The sequence below is a fragment of the Diadema antillarum genome, unplaced genomic scaffold (assembly GCF_040938485.1).
Source record: "Diadema antillarum isolate AM-2024a unplaced genomic scaffold, OU_Dant_1.0 seq00000423_RagTag, whole genome shotgun sequence".
Taxonomy (NCBI): domain Eukaryota; kingdom Metazoa; phylum Echinodermata; class Echinoidea; order Diadematoida; family Diadematidae; genus Diadema; species Diadema antillarum.
In genome coordinates, this window is record NW_027271406.1 from 1,101,669 (window position 1) to 1,121,508 (window position 19,840).

General features: G+C 39.3%; 1 protein-coding gene across 1 annotated transcript; it reads right to left on the minus strand.

Annotated features, from left to right (window-relative positions):
* Positions 1-2,235: 2,235 nt before the first annotated feature.
* LOC139732464 (uncharacterized) lies at positions 2,236-19,123 on the minus strand. The gene is made up of 13 exons (XM_071643327.1): positions 19,064-19,123; positions 17,229-17,310; positions 16,032-16,164; positions 15,265-15,496; positions 14,180-14,543; positions 13,605-13,704; positions 11,695-11,803; positions 10,443-10,589; positions 7,583-7,643; positions 5,715-6,374; positions 4,199-4,332; positions 2,799-2,869; positions 2,236-2,386 (listed from the first exon to the last, which is right to left on the minus strand). The coding sequence occupies exons 1-13, from the start codon at positions 19,121-19,123 to the stop codon at positions 2,236-2,238; spliced, it is 2,304 nt and encodes a 767-aa protein (XP_071499428.1).
* Between the last annotated feature and the right edge of the window lie 717 nt (positions 19,124-19,840).

Here is a 19,840-nt window from a genome sequence, read left to right on the forward strand (position 1 = left end):
CCTCGGAAACACTAAACGATTCAGGTTGATGCTGCCACCCAAGGTATGGAAGCAAACTCGTGCAAGAAGGAAAACCTGTAGGCCCAGCCTTTGCTAACAAGGCGCTCACATACACTGAAAGGAGGTATGCCAACACTGAAGGGGAAATGCTAGTGGCTGTATTTGGATGCACAAGATTCCATACATATGTCTATGGCTCAAAGTTTACTGTGGAATCAGACCATAAGCCTCTGGAAAGCATCCATTAAAAGAATCTAGCTGGCATGCCTCCAAGATTACAGCAGATGCTTCTATGCCTCCAGCCATATGATTTCGATCTGGTATACAGACCAGGCTCAAAAGATACTTTTACCAACGCCTGTCCCTGAGATAACCCAGAAGAACAGCCAAGCATTGAGTTTGATGAGACGATCCACGTGATCTACGTAGCACCAGAAAGACTGGGACAGCTACAAGAAGAAACACAGATTAAGTCCTGAACTTTCAACGCCCAAAGAGGCGATACAAAAAGGCTGGCAAGAAGAAGCCAAGAAGGCCCCCAAGGAAGTACGACAGTACTGGTCATGCAGAGATTTGCTCACTGCAGAAGATGGTGTCATCCTGAAGGGTGAAAGGATTGTCATACCCAAGCCAATACAGCAGGATATACTACACTCAACTCCATGAAGGACACTAAGGGATGACACGGACCCAGCTCAGAGCAAGAAGCTGCATATATTGGGAAGGAATCTCGAAAGACATTGAAGGCATAATACGCCCATGCCCAACCTGCATTGGGTTTCAGCATGTACAACCCAAAGAACCTCCAACATGATCTACCATACCACCCTTGGGAATTGTTGATCGATGGCATGGTGCCCACTTGAACAAATTGAGATCCTATCACCCTAGGACTAACCTGCCACGTTTGGTGAAAATCTGTCATGAGGTTTTCTAGAAGAAGCGGAAAATGTAAAAAGGTCACAGACGATGCACACCAGACGTCGATTGATGAATGATCACAATGGCTCACCTGAGCCAGAGGCTCAGTTGAGCTAAAAATAAATAAGAAGTAAATAATGGGACTTGACAAATGCTTGAAAATAATCATTGATGAGAAATGCAAGCACATCCCAATCAGTAAACTGTCTATCAAAGACATAATGAAGAAAGTACTTGAACAGGAAACACTCTAGCACTTCCCATAAGGTGAAGCAGGCTAATAGAATTTAATTTTCACTACAATGAATATGAGTCAAATCACATGGCAAATCTACAATAGCAAATCATAATTACCAAAAATAAGTAGAAAATACTGCAAAGCAGGCAGTAACAACAATGCAGCTTTTTCTGTGATGGTTAAAAGACAAAAATGATGGCACGGTGTTGCAGTTTAACTTACTGCAGAGAAGCACCATGGGCTTACTGGACTTGATGTAATATTCTGCACTGGACTCATGGACTGGACTCAAGGACAAGTTCATCTTCATATACATGTGGACTGAGTGAAGGCAATAATATTAGTAGAACACATCAGTGAAAGTTTGGGGAAAATCGGACAATCCGTTCAAAAGTTATGAATTTCTAAAGTATCTGCGCAGTCACTGCTGGATGAGAAGACTACTACAGTGTGTGATGTCACATGCGTACAACAATATAAGGAAAATAAAAAGAGAATTTCACAAAACTTTACTTTTTGAATACAGTGCACATTTCTTCGACTTGTTACTGACATATGTTAAGGGTAATATTATTCCCCCTGCCTTCTGAAAGAGAGAAGTCGAGTGTTCTTTTGTTATGCGAGAAAAATGGAAATATGTTTAATTTTCTTTATTCTTTCTTTATATCGTTGTACACATGTGACATCATAAGCTATAGTATTCTTCTCAGCTAGCCATGACTGAGCAGAAACTTTAAAAATTCATAACTTTTGAATGGATTGTCCGATTTTCCTCAAACTCTCACTGATGTGTTCTACTAATATTGCTGCATTCACTCAACCCACATGTTAATGAAGGTGAACTGGTCCTTTAAACCAACTCAGACATGGAGCCAAGCTTGTTTACTTGCCCAAATTGATCAAACTGACCGAATGCTTAGAGTCATATAGCAAGAGGTACTGATGTCTTGTTGCCATGACAACATGATGCTGAAAACGTTCAATTCCGCCATACATATAAGATGATGACTCCAAAGTACAGCATCATGGACGAATCTTCGGTCCCAATGTCCCAAAATACTGACATGTGTCAAGCCTCAGTCTGGTGATGTCTTCCCTCGTTTGCGAGATCTCGTCTCTCTCTTGCCGTCGCTGCCACTCCCCTCATCATCCTCTGCCGCTCCGTCAGGTTTTCGCTTCCTGCGACTCAGACGTTTCGGCCTCTTGTCCTCTCTACGGAACTCGGGGCTGAGGGAATAAAACAATGCAGTTTTCAGATTTCATTTGCAACTTGCACCATCGATTTCAAAAGCCAGACTATGCTTATATTGGCAACATCTCATGGACTAAGAAAAAGTTGGATTTTTAATTTCAGCACTGTGTACTGCAAAAATCAACCTTAACTGCTATATTTACATCATTACATCAGCTCGCATCTCAACAAATCGTGGGGTATCAATAACTTCCTCAAGGCAAAGGAGAATAAATATCGTTACTATACCAGAGCTTTGATACACTGAAAGCTAAGAATCCACAGTCTACAGTCCATTTCAAAGGTCCAACCAAGGAATTCATTTTAAAAGCTAACACCATTTCAAATTTCTACCCATGTCAGTGCTTACATTGCTAGTTTTTATCAGATTTCCAAGTCAATACAAACCTTTCTGGGATGACATCAAGATTACCAGGTGAAGGATTATCACCATGGCTACCAGAAGTTTCACTGAATGTCTGCAAAGAGAGCACAACATGATTATGACTTGATATTTTCTGCAAGGCTCATGATAATTTTTCTACGGTTGTAATACTTATATATCTCTTCTTCTGATGTAACTTGGTGCCATATTCATAAACATATTCTGTTTTCTCTTTATTAAGAAACACATATATTACCTTGATGAACATGGCACAGTGGTAAACACATTCTTGATTGAGCGATGACATCCTACCAAAAACTCACACATGGTCAAGGTAACAAAGAAGAGCAGTGTGCATGAATTGTCTTCAAAGAGAAAGATAGGCAGCTGGACACAAGAACCACAAATAATGTGAGACTAGGGTATATAGCTCCCAAGAGGAAATGCAGAACATGATTTTAAAGGCATAATTAACCATTTGCAGATGAAACAAAAACCCAGCATTAGTGCTTCAAAATAGTTTTAAAATGTGAGTTATGGATAGAAACAACCAATATGAAAATTTGAACCAGTATAATTGATTTCAAGTATTGTTAAATATACAAAATGTGAACAATAGTTATAACAAAAATGCTTCCAGACTAAACCATCTACAGTTATGATTTAATGAGAAAAATAGTGATATTTACCTCCGCCAAGGGAGGAGGTTATGTTTTCGTTACCACTGGTTCATGTGCTTGTTCGTTAGTTTGTCCATGTGCAAAATAACTCAAAAAGTAGTTAACGGATTGGGATGAAACTTGCAGGAAAGGTTGAGAATGACAAAAGTAACAAACGATTAACTTTTGGTGGTGATCCAAGAATTTTGGGGGAATTTATGAAGGATTTTTCATATTTTGGCAGGTAGGGTCAATGAACTTGGGAGTTCAGGCTGCGCATATTTGAAATTGCATGCGTGCACTAAAGTGCGTGCTCTAGTTTCTGCTAGGGCGAGGCGCGAAGTGCAGCTGAGGGTTTATGACGTAACAAAGGCTTCTATATTGGGAAATCGGGCGACTTTCAGCACACAATGCTATAAGTACATATGGGTGGAAATCACTGATATCTCTATGGAAGAACAAGATCAGTGGTGGAAATGAGGTGCATGCTTGGCGGAGGTCTGCGCTCTCAGAGTGCTTTTCTAGTTCCTTATATTTTAGGCTTTATTGCAAAAATTTTATATGGTAGGATGTTTTGTGATACAACTGACCTACACATATGCATCAAAATTGATATCTTGAACATTTTTTAGATCACTGCTCCCAAAGGTAAATAGGACCTTTATAGAGAAGAAGCACTGGTAGTAAGTTCCATACAGAGCCAAACATAATCAGACAGTAACGTCTCAAAATATAAAACTATCAAAGTCTGGCATGAAGACTACCTCTGGAGTGACTGCACTGCTACCCTCGGAAATGGAATCTATGTCGTTCAGGAGAAGTAAGTTTGGCGGAGGTGGAACGGGGAGTGAGGTAGAGGCTTGTTCTGCAGATTCCAAAGTTTCTGAGTTCACAACACCTGAGAAAATGATACACAAGAAAATAAGAAGACAGTAGAACTACACCATGGCAAATTTTGAATACCATTACATTTTTTATACAGTGTTGGTGCCAATACATCAGTTTAAAAAAAAATGAAAAAAATAAATAAATAATATATTTAGAATAATTACATTTGCAATAAATAACATATTTCTTTCATGGCTGAAACAATGGAATACAAACTGTAATCATGGAATCATGCTCTGAAGAGAGCATCTAAGGAGTTCTAGTAATAACCTGTTTCTATCTGCAATGATATGAATTACGTCCCTGCAGAAATCTCCAAAAATAACCACTGTCTTTACCCCATTTTCAAACTCACAAAAACCAAGATTAAACATGTTGCTAAACACTGAAGATATTTTAGTGAAACTTCATTCAGCCAAAATTTAGTCTGTACCTCTTCTTTTGCTATTTAGAACTTCTTATCAATTTTAAATCAATGTAATACCCTGCTCACGATGAGTAGATGAAAATTAGCATTTACCTTTTTTCATAAAAACTTGGAAGCAATATTCCATGCAAATGACTACATCCATGGACAAGCACTCACTTATTCTTAACCCTAACTTACCTGGGCTATATAGCGAGCTTGAATTCCTGGGGGGGGGGGGGGGGGGGGGGGGGGCATTATGGCCCCCCTTCAGATCTCGGCCGTTGATCGCGCGATTGCCGCAAAATTTTGCATGAATATACAGCCGGATGTAATCTACAAGACTGTCAAGTTAAATTTTCAAAAAATTTGCATTTTCTATTTTAAATTAATTAATTATGCAAATATATGCAAAAACCTAATTTTCGTCTGTAATTGGCTTATAAAAGCCTACGGAATGCTGATTTTTGGTGTAAATATTCCCAGTGACATTCCCAACATTTGTGCTAAAAAAAAATCCAGTATCAAAATTAATTTCTTATGTTTTTTATTGTTTTATCAATTTTTATGTATTTCTTTGTTTTGTCAAACTTTTGTTTTTGTTGTTTTTTCAGCAGAATTTGTCATACACATTTTTTGAAGCATAATTACACTAAAATAAATTGATTTCAGCCATTGAAATTAAAAATATGAATCTTGATATGAATTAATTGAAAAAAAACAATTTGTATTGACTTTGTACACAAAATCACGTTTTTGAGCAATTTTGGGGTTGACGAAAATTTTTTGAAGGGGCGTGGCTTCAGAACGGTATGTCAGGGCGCGACAAATTTGATCTCAAAAGTTGCGCGAGACTTGAAAGTAAAAAGTCAGCGAGTGGCGCAGTCAAAAATTTTTGCGTGCCGGAATGGTCGGAGAATTCGTTGGGGGGGGGGCATTATGCCACCCCCCAGGTAAGTTAGGGTTAAAGACTGTATTGCTCTTACCTTCCTTTGTCCAGTTGCTCTCTAACGGCTGCTGATCTGAGATGGGTCTCCTGTCTGAACGCCCTACTGAGCAGCGACCAAAGACTGGACTCACTTTTTCATCTTCATCCATGTCCATGGGCTCCTCTGGGCCTTCCACTCCAGTAACCATGGTAGCATGATGGTCTTCCACTTCATCCACTGCGGCAACATCCAGGCAGCTCCCAGCAGCAGCACTCCCGTGCGCTGGTAGCACCATGTCACTCTCGAATCTCTTCCCTGCATCTTCGTTCCCTCCGATACCATCTTCCTGCTGTTGTATCAATCTATCAGAAACCACATTAGCCTGTGCCCGTACATTCCCATCAATACCACGTTCCATCCACATCCTCTTTCCTTCCGCATCACCACCAACATTACCATGGTTTGTCTCTGTCGGTGCGGTTACTACCTTAACAGAATTAGTTCTCTTGGTGTCAAGGTCTACTTGTACAGAGTCCTGGGCCTGGAAGCTCCCATCGTCCGAGGCTGCAGAGGAGTTGGTATCGGCGGAAGGGGAGGGAAGTCGTGGCTCCGGTCCTTCTCTCGGTGCTGCTGCTGCTGCTGACTTCTTGGACTTGAGGTTTAACCTCTGTCTTGTGTTCTTGATGAGTTCATGGAATTGTGAGCCGTGAGACTTCACTGGCATGAAATGAGAAACAAGACATAAAATAATAATCGTATGGAGGAGCAACATTCTGATCAATCCGTGAACTCTGTGGTGAGACTGTATAATCAATTTATGTGCATGCCAGAAGAATATATCACTAATCCTAAAATCAAACCTGCTCCTGTTAACATTAGCAGGTGCGATAAAATGAGCAATATCCTGCAGTGCCAATTGTACAATGTAGGATGTGATGCTACAAAGATCAGTGTATGAACATGAACATGAAAATCATTGCTGTCCATGCCAATTCCCCTCTGTTTTCTGGAATTATTTCCCTTATTCTCAAGTTCACCACATTGATCTGTAACAGGTTTCTGATATACAAGTTGCCCTGAATGACTTCACACAACTCTTAGTTGTCAGTTTTTCATTTTTGTTTGTTTGGTTTTATTTTTTGTTTTGTTTGAATGACTTAAGACAATTCTTAGTTGTCAGTTTTTTTTTGGTTTTTTTTTCCCGTTTTTTTTTTTTTTTCCTTTGGGGGGGGGGGGGGGTGGGGGTGGTGGGGGAGGTACATACTCTACAATCCGTGAACTTCCTTAATTTAATTTATGAAATAGTAAGATGCAAACCTTATAAAAGCAGACATGCTTTGTACTAAACATCACAGCACTTAAAAGCAGTTCAGAAAGACAAAAATCTTCAGTATGAACAGTTTTTAGCCTTACACCTTTAAATCTACATCCATTAAACCCAAAGACCTTGCAAGAATGTTAACACATTTTACCTCCACCAAGGAAGGTTATGTTTTCATCGGCGTTTGTTTGTTTTTCTCTTTGTCTGTGTGCAAAATAACTCAAAAAGTTGGGGACGGATTTCGATGAAACTTGCAAGAAAAGTTGATGATACAGGGAACAGATGATTAAATTTTTGTAGTAATGCAGGAATTTTTATGGTTTTTTTAAGGATTGTTAAAAATGTTTTTGCAGATAGGGTCAATGAACTTGGGAGATAAAGCTGCACGTATTTGAGGTTTGCATAATATATGCACTCTAAAGCACATGCTCTGCTACGGCAAGGCGCCACACAGCTGGAAGTTGATGACGTAAACAAAAGACTTCTATATTGGGAAATTGGACGATTTTCAGTATGTGAGTATGGGCGGAAATAAGCTGCTTGGCATAGGTCTGCGCTCTCAGAGAGCTTTTCTAGTTTAAAATGCAAGCATTGGAATACTTACAGTAATCTTGTTGAGATCTCGTGACCTCCTCTTCAGACTGTGATCTGGAAACTTTTAGTCTCTGTTGAAGAAAACATGGAGTGTTTTGTGAGTTGATGTTCAACCATCACACAATTGTACATGCCACACATTTTGCAGTGTCTTCATTTTCATGAACCTTGTGAGTCATTAGGTATTCACAAAATTGAAAACTCGTGTCATTATTGTTTCTTATGACAGAAATACATTGTACAATGTTAATTGTCTCCAACGAAGAAAATCACTACTTCAGAAAGGACACCATTGTTCAGATTATGAATTCAACCACTCGTGAAATTGTCTAAAAAGTCACAATTAATTAAGTACCATGATTACATTATATTTGACAAATACATTACAAAAATCCCTTGAAAGATCACATTATTTTGATGTAAATGATTCAAACCAAAATCATGTTGTACGCAATATGATCATGTCAATGATTTACTGGGGGGAAATGCAAGTAATTTTTTCCTAGATTCGGAATATATGACATCCAATTTTGTAGTTATTCACTTTTCAAAGTTTGTGTCTCACACATGATACTGAATTATCCCATTTCCCAACAATCAGGACTGGGGTTGCAAACAAAGCTGTCTATTATTTCAAATAATCATGGTACTTAAAATGTGGCAGACTTCCAAGGATAGATCAGGACTTGATCTACTACTACCATCCCCATACAAACAATTATTTGAATTATGATTGTTTTAAGTGGCTACTAGGGAAGAAAGGAATGCTTAGAAGAAAGCAACCACAGGACCAACGTCCCGAAGTTCCCTTCGAGGGACAAGGCAACGAGGATGAAGTTCCTTGCCTAAGTACACAGATGCTGTAGCCAGGGGACTTGAACCAGCAACCTCATAATTGAAAGTCCATGGCCTTATCCATTCGGCCACAAGGGCATATTCAAAGAGTTGATGGATAAATCAGTAAATTAACCTACTGATACTATTAACACAACAGTAATTAATTACCTCCATTAATGGAGGAGGTTATGTTTTCATCAGCGTTGGTTTGTTTGTTAGATGGTTTGTTTGTCTGTGTGCAAAATAACTCAAAAACGAATTTGGATGAAACTTATAGGAAAGGTTGAGAATGACACAAGAAACAGACGATTAAATTTTGGTAGTGATGCGGGAATATTTTACGGATTTTATGAAGGATTTTTGATATTTTGGCATGTAGGGTCAATGAACTTGGGGAGTTCAAGCTGCGCATTTTTTGAAGTGTGCATACGCCCACTAAAGTGCCTGTTCTAGTTTCTGCTAGGGCGAGGGGTGCCACGCAGCTAGAGGTTGATGACAAAATATCACTGAAGGTGATTAATACCCCCGCCCCGTGACCACAGTCTTACCCAAGGAATGATCTTTCCTTGATCTTCTGCCATTTAAATGCCGTTACCATGGCAACGCAGCTTCCGACACGTCCGAAAAATATGTCTTGCACATCTTCCCACCAAGACTATTGTGTGTGCCACATTTCATAAGCTTTTGTCAAAAACTGAGGAAGTAGTTCAATCCACAAGATCTTTCCTTGATCTTCCGCCATTAATATGCCATTACCATGGCAACGCAGCTTCCGACACGTCCAAAAAATATGTCTTGCACATCTTCCCACCAAGACCAATGTGTGTGCCACATTTCATGAGCTTCAGTCGAATACAGAGGAAGTAGTTCAATCCGCAAGATCTTTCCTTGATCTTCTGCCATTTACATGTATATGCCATTACCATGGCAACGCAGCTTCCGACACGTCCGAAAAATATGTCTTCCACATCTTCCCACCAAGATCAAGGTGTGTGCCACATTTCATAAGCTTTGGTAAAAAAACTGAGGAAGTAGTTAAATCCGCAAGATCTTTCCTTGATCTTCTGCCATTAATATGCCGTTACCATGGCAACGTACTTTCGGGTACTGTCAAAAAATGCGTTTTGCACATCTACAACCAAAGGCACACATCTGTACCAAGTTTCATGGAAATTGGGCAAAAACTGAGGAAGTAGTTTGCAACACAAAATTTTCCATCATTTTGGCTCATAATATGTGAGCTGTTACCATGGCAACATACTTTTTGTCACTGTCAAGAAATGTGTCATGCTGACCTATATCCTAAGACAAACATTCAATATGAATTCCATGAGAATTGGAAGAACACTGATGAAGCAGTTTTGCCATGAAGCATTTTGCCCTATATTTTACCAATAGCATGCCGTTACCATGGCAACGCACTTTTTGCCACTGCGGAAATATGTGTCTTGCACATTAACATATTCAGATGAACATCTGTACCTAATTTCATAAAAATTGATCAAAAACTGTGGGAGGAGTTCGCGACGCAAGATTTGTACCCATTTTTGCCCATAATATGCCGTTACCATGGCAACGTACTTTTGGGTACTGTCAAAAAATACGTCTTGCACATCTACAACCCAAGGCACACATCTGTGCCAAGTTTTATGGGAATCGGTTGAAAACTGAGGAAGTAGTTCGCGACACAAGATTTGCAACGGACCGACCGCCCGACCGCCCGACCGTCCGCTGATTCCTATATACCCCCTTCAAACTTTGTTTGGCGGGGGTATAATAACAAAAGGCTTCTATATATAATTGGGAAATTGGGTGCTATTCAGCATGCATACGTATGGCTGGAAATCACTGATCTCTATGGAAAAACAGGATCAGTGGTGGAAATGAGCTGCTTGGCGGAGGTCTGTGCTCTCAGAGTGCCTCTCTAATTTTCACTGTTTTCACCATCTTTCCCTTTAAGCATAAAAGCAATGAGCAAAGCTCCACCCCAGAAACGGTAACGGTTTGAAGGAATAATCCTCCATCTGTCACACCTGGTCAGCCTGAGTTGTGGTGGGTTGTGACTTGAGCTTATCCATCCTGTTGAAATCCTTCACTATGGCCTCCACTGGCATTGGGTTTTCTGCATCGCACTGAGCATTGTACATCAGTGTGAATTCTTGCAACCTCCTTCCCAGCACCTGGATCAAATAAAACAAAACAAGTATTCAAAATGAAGACACATATGTAGAGAAGTTCTCCTAGATACTCTAATTTTGGCTTCAGAAAATGGGCATAAGAGAAAAAAATTGGGTCTTCCACTGTCTGCAGATATGTGCAAGCAGAACAATTACTGGATAGTGGAAAAAGTGAAAACACAAGGAAGCTATTGTTTCTCAAAAAGTGTAAATGTGACCCTGCACCTCAAAACAAACAAAAAGTCGCCAGACATGAATTTTTAGTTAAGACCATATTCTAAAAGAACAGACTTTAAGCTTTAAAATGATGTATAACTAAAATCAAATGGACTCTCCTAACCTATCTAAATATTGGAAAGAAAGCACAAACTCGGGAAAAGTGTGAACTGAGAAGAGGCTCTGAAGTACAGTGTCTATTCAAGCGCTTAATCTTTACCACTCCGTGCTGGCTGTGCGATGAATGGGACAAAAAACAGGAAGTAAACCACCAGAGTAATAACAATGAAGGGATTATCAGATTAAATTGAAATTAAATATGCCTCATTAACACATTCTGTCCATAATTAATGCCAACTTTCAAAGCAGTAGCCCTATCCTTTCAAAAGTTATTAGAGTTGAAAGTGAAGAGTGTGGACAAGGTTTTTCAGAAATGAAAAAGGGATTCTAAAGACACACCTAATCACACTATTCTACCAAAAATGTTCGAGATAAACTGCCAAAAAAACACACTTTCCTGCCCATTTTATGATACCAAATTTTAGCATAATGTAAAAGAAGACCGGCTCTTTCTGAAAATATGAAAAAGTCAAGTTCGGCTAGGTTGACCAATTTCACTTATTTCAGTCCTCACGCAAAATCAGTGTGTGCGACTTTATGTTCGTTTTGAGGTGCACGGTCACAAATATTCTATTACATACATCACAGTGAACAAAATCATTAATAGTGTTACATGTTTGAAGAAATCGCTTCACAGACAGACATACATGTTGCACAATGATGACAAACGATGAAAGGAAAACCCTGCAAAGAATTTGGACACTTGTTTGCACCTAAAAGGCACAACAAAACACTTATATTATATCAATATCTTCGACAGTCTGGTACCTACCGGCTTGTTGCCCTGTGTATTTAGGCCATGTTCTTTCAGTTTCTTCCTCAGCTCCCGCTCAGACATCACACTGGACACAATTTTGGGCAGAGGTTTTCGCTTTGGAGCACTGCCATCAAGAAAGATGGGATTCATGAGTTCAAACGGGAGATGTAATATCTCTCTGCACTAGTTTTTGCCTACCTGATCAAGGATAGTGCCATAACATCTTTGTTTGACAGAATGTATGCTCTATAGGAAGTCACTTGCCTTTTATTACCATTATCATCCTTACTATGTTTGCGCAATTATTGCTAATAATACGAATAGTAGGCATTATTATGGCATCACAATGGTGCTGGCTGCAGAAGGAGACAGTTTTAAAATGCTCCAGTGAAATGTTTACAGGTGTCAGAGGAGCATGAGTACTTTTGAAAGAGGAGGGTCTCAAACAATGAATGCAACTGGGCAAAATGACCTTTTTTTTTATTGTATTAGTTGAACAGGTTGCATTTATTGTTCAAAAACCCACTAAGAAGATAAACAGGGTTCTGGGTTTGTTTGTTTTTTCCATATTACAAAAGACGTATCAAAGAGTTGGTAGGCTCTCAAGGTAGGCTCTCATATTTATCTCTATTCCACTGCAGTCAGAGTTTTGGTAAACACTATTGTGGAACATCCTCCCTAAGTACGGCTGCGGTGCTGGATGTTGTCTCATACATTATAGCCATTGTCAGATAACTGCAGATGGACAGATAGCTGGACACATCCCTGGGGCAAATAAAGATGTTCTCCACTACTGCATAACTTAGCTTCAATCACTGAATCAAAGCTATAAAAAAAAAACCAAAACAAAACTAGAAATGTAGCTATGGCGACTGGTATGCCTCCACCATAATACATGATTCTCTTAATAGGTCTATAGTACATGTGGACAATGTGTGATTACAATTTCATAAAACTAGCAAAATATTAAAATGACATGTTTGTAACAAATTTGCTGAATGTTCACCTTCCTTGACCTAGGTTTAACTGGATGACTGGGAGAGCATGTATTTGGGGATTTTATGACTTTTACTTGACCTTTGCCTCTAAAATTCATAAGAGAATCACTGTCAGGCAGAACATGGATGAATATGTAATAAGTTTCAAGATAACTTGAACCACTTCCAGCATATGGAGGAAGAAGTAAAGTTCAGCACTTTTACTTGATCTTTGACCTTTTGACCTTTAAAAAAAAAAAAAAAAACACTTCCCAGAGAATCTCTATTGGGTAATACAGACATACACCAAGCAAAAAAATTGCATAAATACTCGGGAAATAGTAAAATGTTGAATTATTGCCCTTGACCTTTGACCCTGACCTTTGACCCCATGAACCCAAAATTCCTTAGATAATCACTGCCAGTTAGTGCATGCATATATACTATGTTCCACGAAGATACCTTGAACCATTTCCAAGATATGGAGAAAAAAAGTGAAATTTTAACATTTCTACTTGACTTTTGACCTCACGACCCCAAACTTTCACCAGAAAATTTTAATTGGGTAATACATGTATACACTAAGTTTCAAGAAAATATCTTCAGGCATTGCATAGATATGGGGGAAATAGTGATATTTTGAGCATTTGACCTTGACCTTTTGACCTTTGACTTTAAGCATGTGCACCCAAAAGTTGATAGGCACAACTTTACCCCCTAATACACATACATGCCAAGTTTCATTGGGATATCTTAAAAGGTTTTTTAGTTACGCCGTCCACAAAATTTGATTACGGACAGACAGAAGGACGGATAATCTGAAAACATAATGCCTCCGGCACCACTTCGTGGCGGAGGCATAACAAACTAAACAAACAAACAAACAAACAAACAAATAAAAAAACAATTAAAAAAAAATCTCACAAGAGGCGAGAGGTGTCTCCTTACCTCTTCTTGACCTCATCCTCTGTACTTTTCTTCAGGCAGAAGTCAAGATGTGTGTTGACATGCTTTTCAAGGATGGGAACCCCACAAACTGGGCACTCAACTAGAGATATAATAATAATAATAATAGCTGGTTTTTATATAGCGCATTTCACACGCTTCAGGGTTTCAATGCGCTTTACAGACTATTGTTACCCCGGTCACTGGATACATTATTTCCAACCAGCACTAACAGTGCTCATTCTCCACTCCCTGGGGAGCATTCCAGCCAGTCGCAGATATAAAAGGAGTAAAAAAAAAAATACAACAACTAACTGAAATGCTTTGATAAATTACACAATTTTGCTGCTCCTGATGCTAAAACGTTTAACCATTTGTTTATGAACTTGGAACAATTTGAAAGGTTATTTCGCTGACATAAAATGAATTGTTAAAAAAAAACTACAAGAGTGAAATGCAAAGGATCATGTAAGTGATATTTACTGATAGTTACTCTCGTAACATCTGTCTGAACTGGTGATAGAGGAGCACCACTGGCTTTGATATGAAAAAAAAAATGAAATAATCACCCCTCTCACTATGAGCCCCAGAAGCACTCTTCTTGGCAGAGGGAGGTTCCCTTGCATAGTTTCTGCTGGTGGATGGAGATGATTTGGCTGGTGTTGCCATGGTAACAGCATCATCACGCTCAACATCGTCATTACTGTCATCAGCATCAGGCGGAGGCTGGTAGCTTGGGTCAATGTTCTCTTCATTGGAACGATTCAAGGCCGATGTGGAGGAAGAGGATGATGAGGAGTGGACTCCAGTAAAACTGGAATCAGATGCATCACCAACATCCTGGGGGCGATCTCCAAGAGCTTTGGGTCTCTCTGGGGAGGACATGGAGTCCGATGCATAAGATGCGATCTTGTTCCTGGTGCTCTGGTAGTTTGACCTCTTCTGAACAGAAGACACAAGAAAATACGTTCTTTCATCTCTTTTATCTTAAATTCAGCTTTTTCTCAATAGTTGACTCTTTTTTCCCCTCTGACAGATGTTTTATCATGGTTCAAAATTTTCATGAGCTTTACCATAATCATACTTCATTTTTGTTCTGCTTATTAAGAATGAATATCAAAATGACAGTAGATCATATGTATTCAAGTAATTCAAGCATCTATCAACAACAACAACAACAACAAAATCTATCCAAAAAAAACAAAAATTAGGCTCACATTCAATAACTGTATCATACTCTAGAAACAAAAAAGAAAATCTACATTTTCTTAGGAACCTCAAACAACAGCAACACATTAATCACCAGTTACCTATTGGTCTTTATTGGTCAGGCATACAATTACAACAATACTTGAAGGATTTAAACTTCACAACATGAAAAATGGCCTTTTGCCTAATGTCAGTCAGTAAGTGAAGTGAACCAGTCATATCTGATGTACAGCTTACAAACCATATTTCTTTAATAAATGAGGCTCCACAAATATCTCATAAATGAAAACTGAATAGAGCATGGTTTCACATCTTGATGTTTGAAGACACAAACTAGGTATGACAATGCAACCATGGACTGTGTTGTGGACATTCTTATAGCATGCACACCCAGGCAAACTGATGTGTTATAAACACTGAGTGAAGATCGATGACGTACTGTACCTGAACTCACCTGCAACTTTCGCTTCGGAGTCTGTGACTCATCTGGCCTCTGTCGAAAGTCTGATACAAAATCTCCATCTTCACCTTCAACTGCTTGCTGGAGGATCTGGGGACTGTACTTGGCCCTTTTCTTACCACCCTTCTTGCTTGCTTTATCCTGGTCCTTAGTGGGACTTCCATCGCTAGTCTCTTTGCTGTTTTGCCTCTTAGCATCCTCTTGGCAAAGTTTCAGAATGTGCTGTCTGAAAATGAAATATCGACATGTATGATCTTACTGCCCTTACAAAAGCATGGAGGTGTCGACCTAATATGGATCCTTTGTACCACTTTTCTCTGGCATTTTTTTCATAGCTGTGGAGAAATGCCGAGCATGTCTTCTGTCTCTCCTCTGAAAAATAATGCTTCAACAGGATCCCTAGTTGTTTGTCCTCACTCTCAAGCAACTTGAAAGGATTGTTAGAAATGGCTTCAGCATTTCAGTATAAATGACCGGTACTTGTTAATCGCAGACTACAGTTACTACTCTTGTTACCGAGTTATACTGATGTAACGACTACCAGTATTATTCTGAAGTGTGTTGTTATTGTCTCCTACCACCAGTCTAGACAGAGCTATACAATGACTTCTCCAGGAACAAGAACTGATCTAATTCTACATTAATGCATTACCCGAGCCATGTCCAATACAGTACCATTTCTATTGTCTTTCCTGCATTGACTTAACAGCACTGTGATCCAGACTAGCTGATCCAAACCAGATGTGGTACCATAAAATTACCTGACAGCCTTGAAATTGGACACTAGCTCATCCAGACTTCTGTTGTTGCAGAGCGCAGCTGCCTCAACAGGAGTGTTGCATGTTGGACACAGGTTCTTGTAATTCAAGTAGCGGCGGATGCATATCGAGCAATCTAGAGAAATATGCATTGCATGTATATTACATACATTGTAATATCATTTTTCTTTTCTCCTGGGCTTTTACACAAACTTGCATTCCAGATATTTCTATATCAATGAACAGATCAACATGGAGTGTGTAATAATTATGACAGGTGGTAGAATTTTGCATGAATGTGTGGTACCAGAAATCTTACTTATGCAGAACTCTCTGGACAGAATTCTTTGCATTGCCATTTGCCTTCATCATTATATTCTTTACTGCACCAGAATGTTATCTGGGATGAGTTTTAATCATACTAATAATTAGAATTAATAGTATCAAAATGTTTTCCTGAACCAGACAAGCAAAAAGGAAGTTACAGTGATGATCGATACAGAAGAGAAATTGACACAAGATTGTAGCCTTGAACATTGCAAATTCTTTAGAGGGCATTTCTCCTGTTAGAATGAAGATTATATTACAGACAGATCAACATGGAGTGTGTAATAATCATGACAGGTGGTAGAATTTTGCATGAATGTGTGGTACCAGAAATCTTACTTATGCAGAACTCTCTGGACAGAATTCTTTGCATTGCCATTTGCCTTCATCATTATATTCTTTACTGCACCAGAATGTTATCTGGGATGAGTTTTAATCATACTAATAATTAGAATTAATAGTATCAAAATGTTTTCCTGAACCAGACAAGCAAAAAGGAAGTTACAGTGATGATCGATACAGAAGAGAAATTGACACAAGATTGTAGCCTTGAACATTGCAAATTCTTTAGAGGGCATTTCTCCTGTTAGAATGAAGATTATATTACAGACTGTATATGTTTTCAGTCACTTCCATTGAGTATTCACCATTTGTCTGGTGATTTTATTGCACAAATCATCTAGTAGTCTTTTTTAAACTTTGTAATGAAACATCAAACTTTTGGAAGTGCACAGCAACATGTTTTGCCAACTGCAGATTGCTCTCCTCTACATCATATCTCTTTCTAACACATTTCATTCATCTTGTACTTGTATGCACTCAGAAAATTGTTCAGATATGGTGCTTTTTGTTAAGATTTTCTCTCATGCTTACAGTTGTGAGAACACTTTGGGATCATCATGGCGATGTCAAAGTACTCATAACAGATTCCACATCGCAGCAAGGTGTCGATAGTCTGAAGAAATAGGAGAAAAGTTTGAGATGACCTTGAATTTGTACAGAATGACATCAGAATCTGGAGTCAAAATTCACTGAATTACCTACAGTAGGATGGAGGGTTGGGTGTCCGGACACTGAAGACTCTCGCATACTGACTTGCTTATTTTACTTTGAATACGCATTTACGCACAGCTCCTCACTGACTAACAACTGTTTACGTAGGCGCGTCATTGTCAAACCAGACGCACTTTACAGTAGGCGTCCGGTCCCACAACCTGTCCGGACACCCAATGACTGGGTATACAGACCTTAGGACCTATATATAGCTGAACAAAACTAAGTCTAAGATTAAGAATTTGCATATCCTTGGTTTGCCCCACATGTCCATAGCTTGGAATAGCAGCACCCCAGTATGAAACAAACAAAACCACAAAAGTACTGTAAACGTCAATATTTTCGCGCGATTAATTTTTCGCGCTGAGCGGCGCGAAAACGTATTCGCGGGTTCTTAAATTCGCGCTCCGCAGCAGGTTACTTTACTGTAGTACACATTCACTGCTTTCATCCAAAGCCTCTGCTACATAGCTTGCTATGCCAGCGTACGACAAGGGACGTAGCGAGCGGCTCGACTGCGAGTACAAGCACTCAAATACGTAGTACAGCTGTGACTCTAGTACCGTAGTCACGGGGGACTGTAGCATCGATGCGTGCGGTGCACACATGCATGCTACAGTACACAGCAATCTAGGGTATCGTCTCTTCGCACAGTACTAGTAGTAGCGTAAACATGCCTGTACATTGTACTACGTAGCAGTATCATCGATGAAGCGCACACAATTCATCCCGTTCAAAATGTGCGTAGAAAATTGTAACGATATATTCGCGCGTTTTTGAATTCGTGCTAGCCGAGCGTAGCGCGAAATCCGCGAAAATTAATGTACCGCGAAAATTTCCACGTTTACAGTACATTTGCTTACATAATAACAGATAAAGTGAGTGACAAGATTATTTGCATATAAAATATCGATAATGATTACAAAAAAAAAAAAAATGTTGATTCATTTGTTGAGGGTTTAGGGTTAGACTTAGGTAAGGGGCCCTGTTTTTAATATATGCCAACCAATGGCAATGCAATGCTTACAATTCAAGTTATTTATGCATTGACATAGCAATAGCAATGTAACCTGGCTCATTGAGCTCAGCCTCAGTGCTCTTCTTTTGGAAGCCCCCATTTGCATACACTGGCCCCAGTTTGTTATGGCCACCATAAGTTAAAGCCATAAAGGGACCCTGAAATCTAAATGCATGTTGACTTGTGGTGATTTATGATACCATCATCATCTCATCTCATGATGTCATCACTTTTGCGGTGAAACGAATAGATTATCTAGATTAAATTACACCAGAGTTCTACATACTAGAAACATTCCATAGGCATAGACTAGTCTATATTTTTTTAACGATTTTTTTTTCTTCTATTTTTCTTCAGATTACGAGGGAACGCCCACAAAAAAAAATCCTTCCAAACCAGTATTCCTCGGTTGACCTCATCTGTCAATCATTGCTTAAGTACTGAAATGTTTAACAAAAGACAATGAATGCACCTTCCCCTCGACTCAGCATAAACTTGCATGTTTCTGTGATTATTAATCAATAATGGAATGACAATGTGACTAACAAAAGTCGAACATGGCGACATGTTGTTCTTCATACTAAAAAACGAAACGTTACAGAAAATATCACTCTCAAAGTACATGTAGATTACTAACCTTGAGTCCTGGCACACTGGCAGGCCAGTCAGATGGGTCGGTTATGCTGAAAAATTCCATGGATTGAATACCAGTATGATCGACATGGGTATTCACATCCCCACTGCGATCTCTATATAGTGGGACTACGTATGTAGGTCTGTACTGTTATCACGTGTGGCTCCCACCTCCCTATGTATGGAGATAGAAGCAACACGTCTCTACTTGACTCTATGTTGTTACGCGGGAACGTCAAACTCCGCGCGCAATGCATAGTGGTGATAATTTTACGTGACCTTTGAACTCGATGCCTAGATTCGCGATCACTGTTCGTGCTAGTCAGCTGGGGCCTGTCTCATTAAAAGACTTGTGATAGAAATCAATCACAATATTTCTTGTGAGCTGCCATGCAAGTTGCGATTCATTTGGGGATTTGTGATCGATTTGAAGTCTTTATAAGACGGGGCCCTGCAGGTCTTCGCCAAAATAATGCCCCCTTCATTATTTCACCCTGAATTATTGTATAATTCAGTATTCTAGTGACAAGAATGAAATAGTTCAAAATCAATGATCTGACACTTTTGAAAATAGGGCTACACTGAATCTTTGCAAGACTTGGTGCGTGCAGGGAGGTGGGCCACCTCCCTGGTGCGTGTCAGCTAATAAGGTGATGATTACCTTTGTGTGTTTCAAGTTATTATTTTTTTTTTACCTCATCGTATCTTTAATCGGGTCATCAAGTTTATCAAATGTCACTTTTCCACAACTTCACATTCTGAGAATCATTAGGCCTAATGT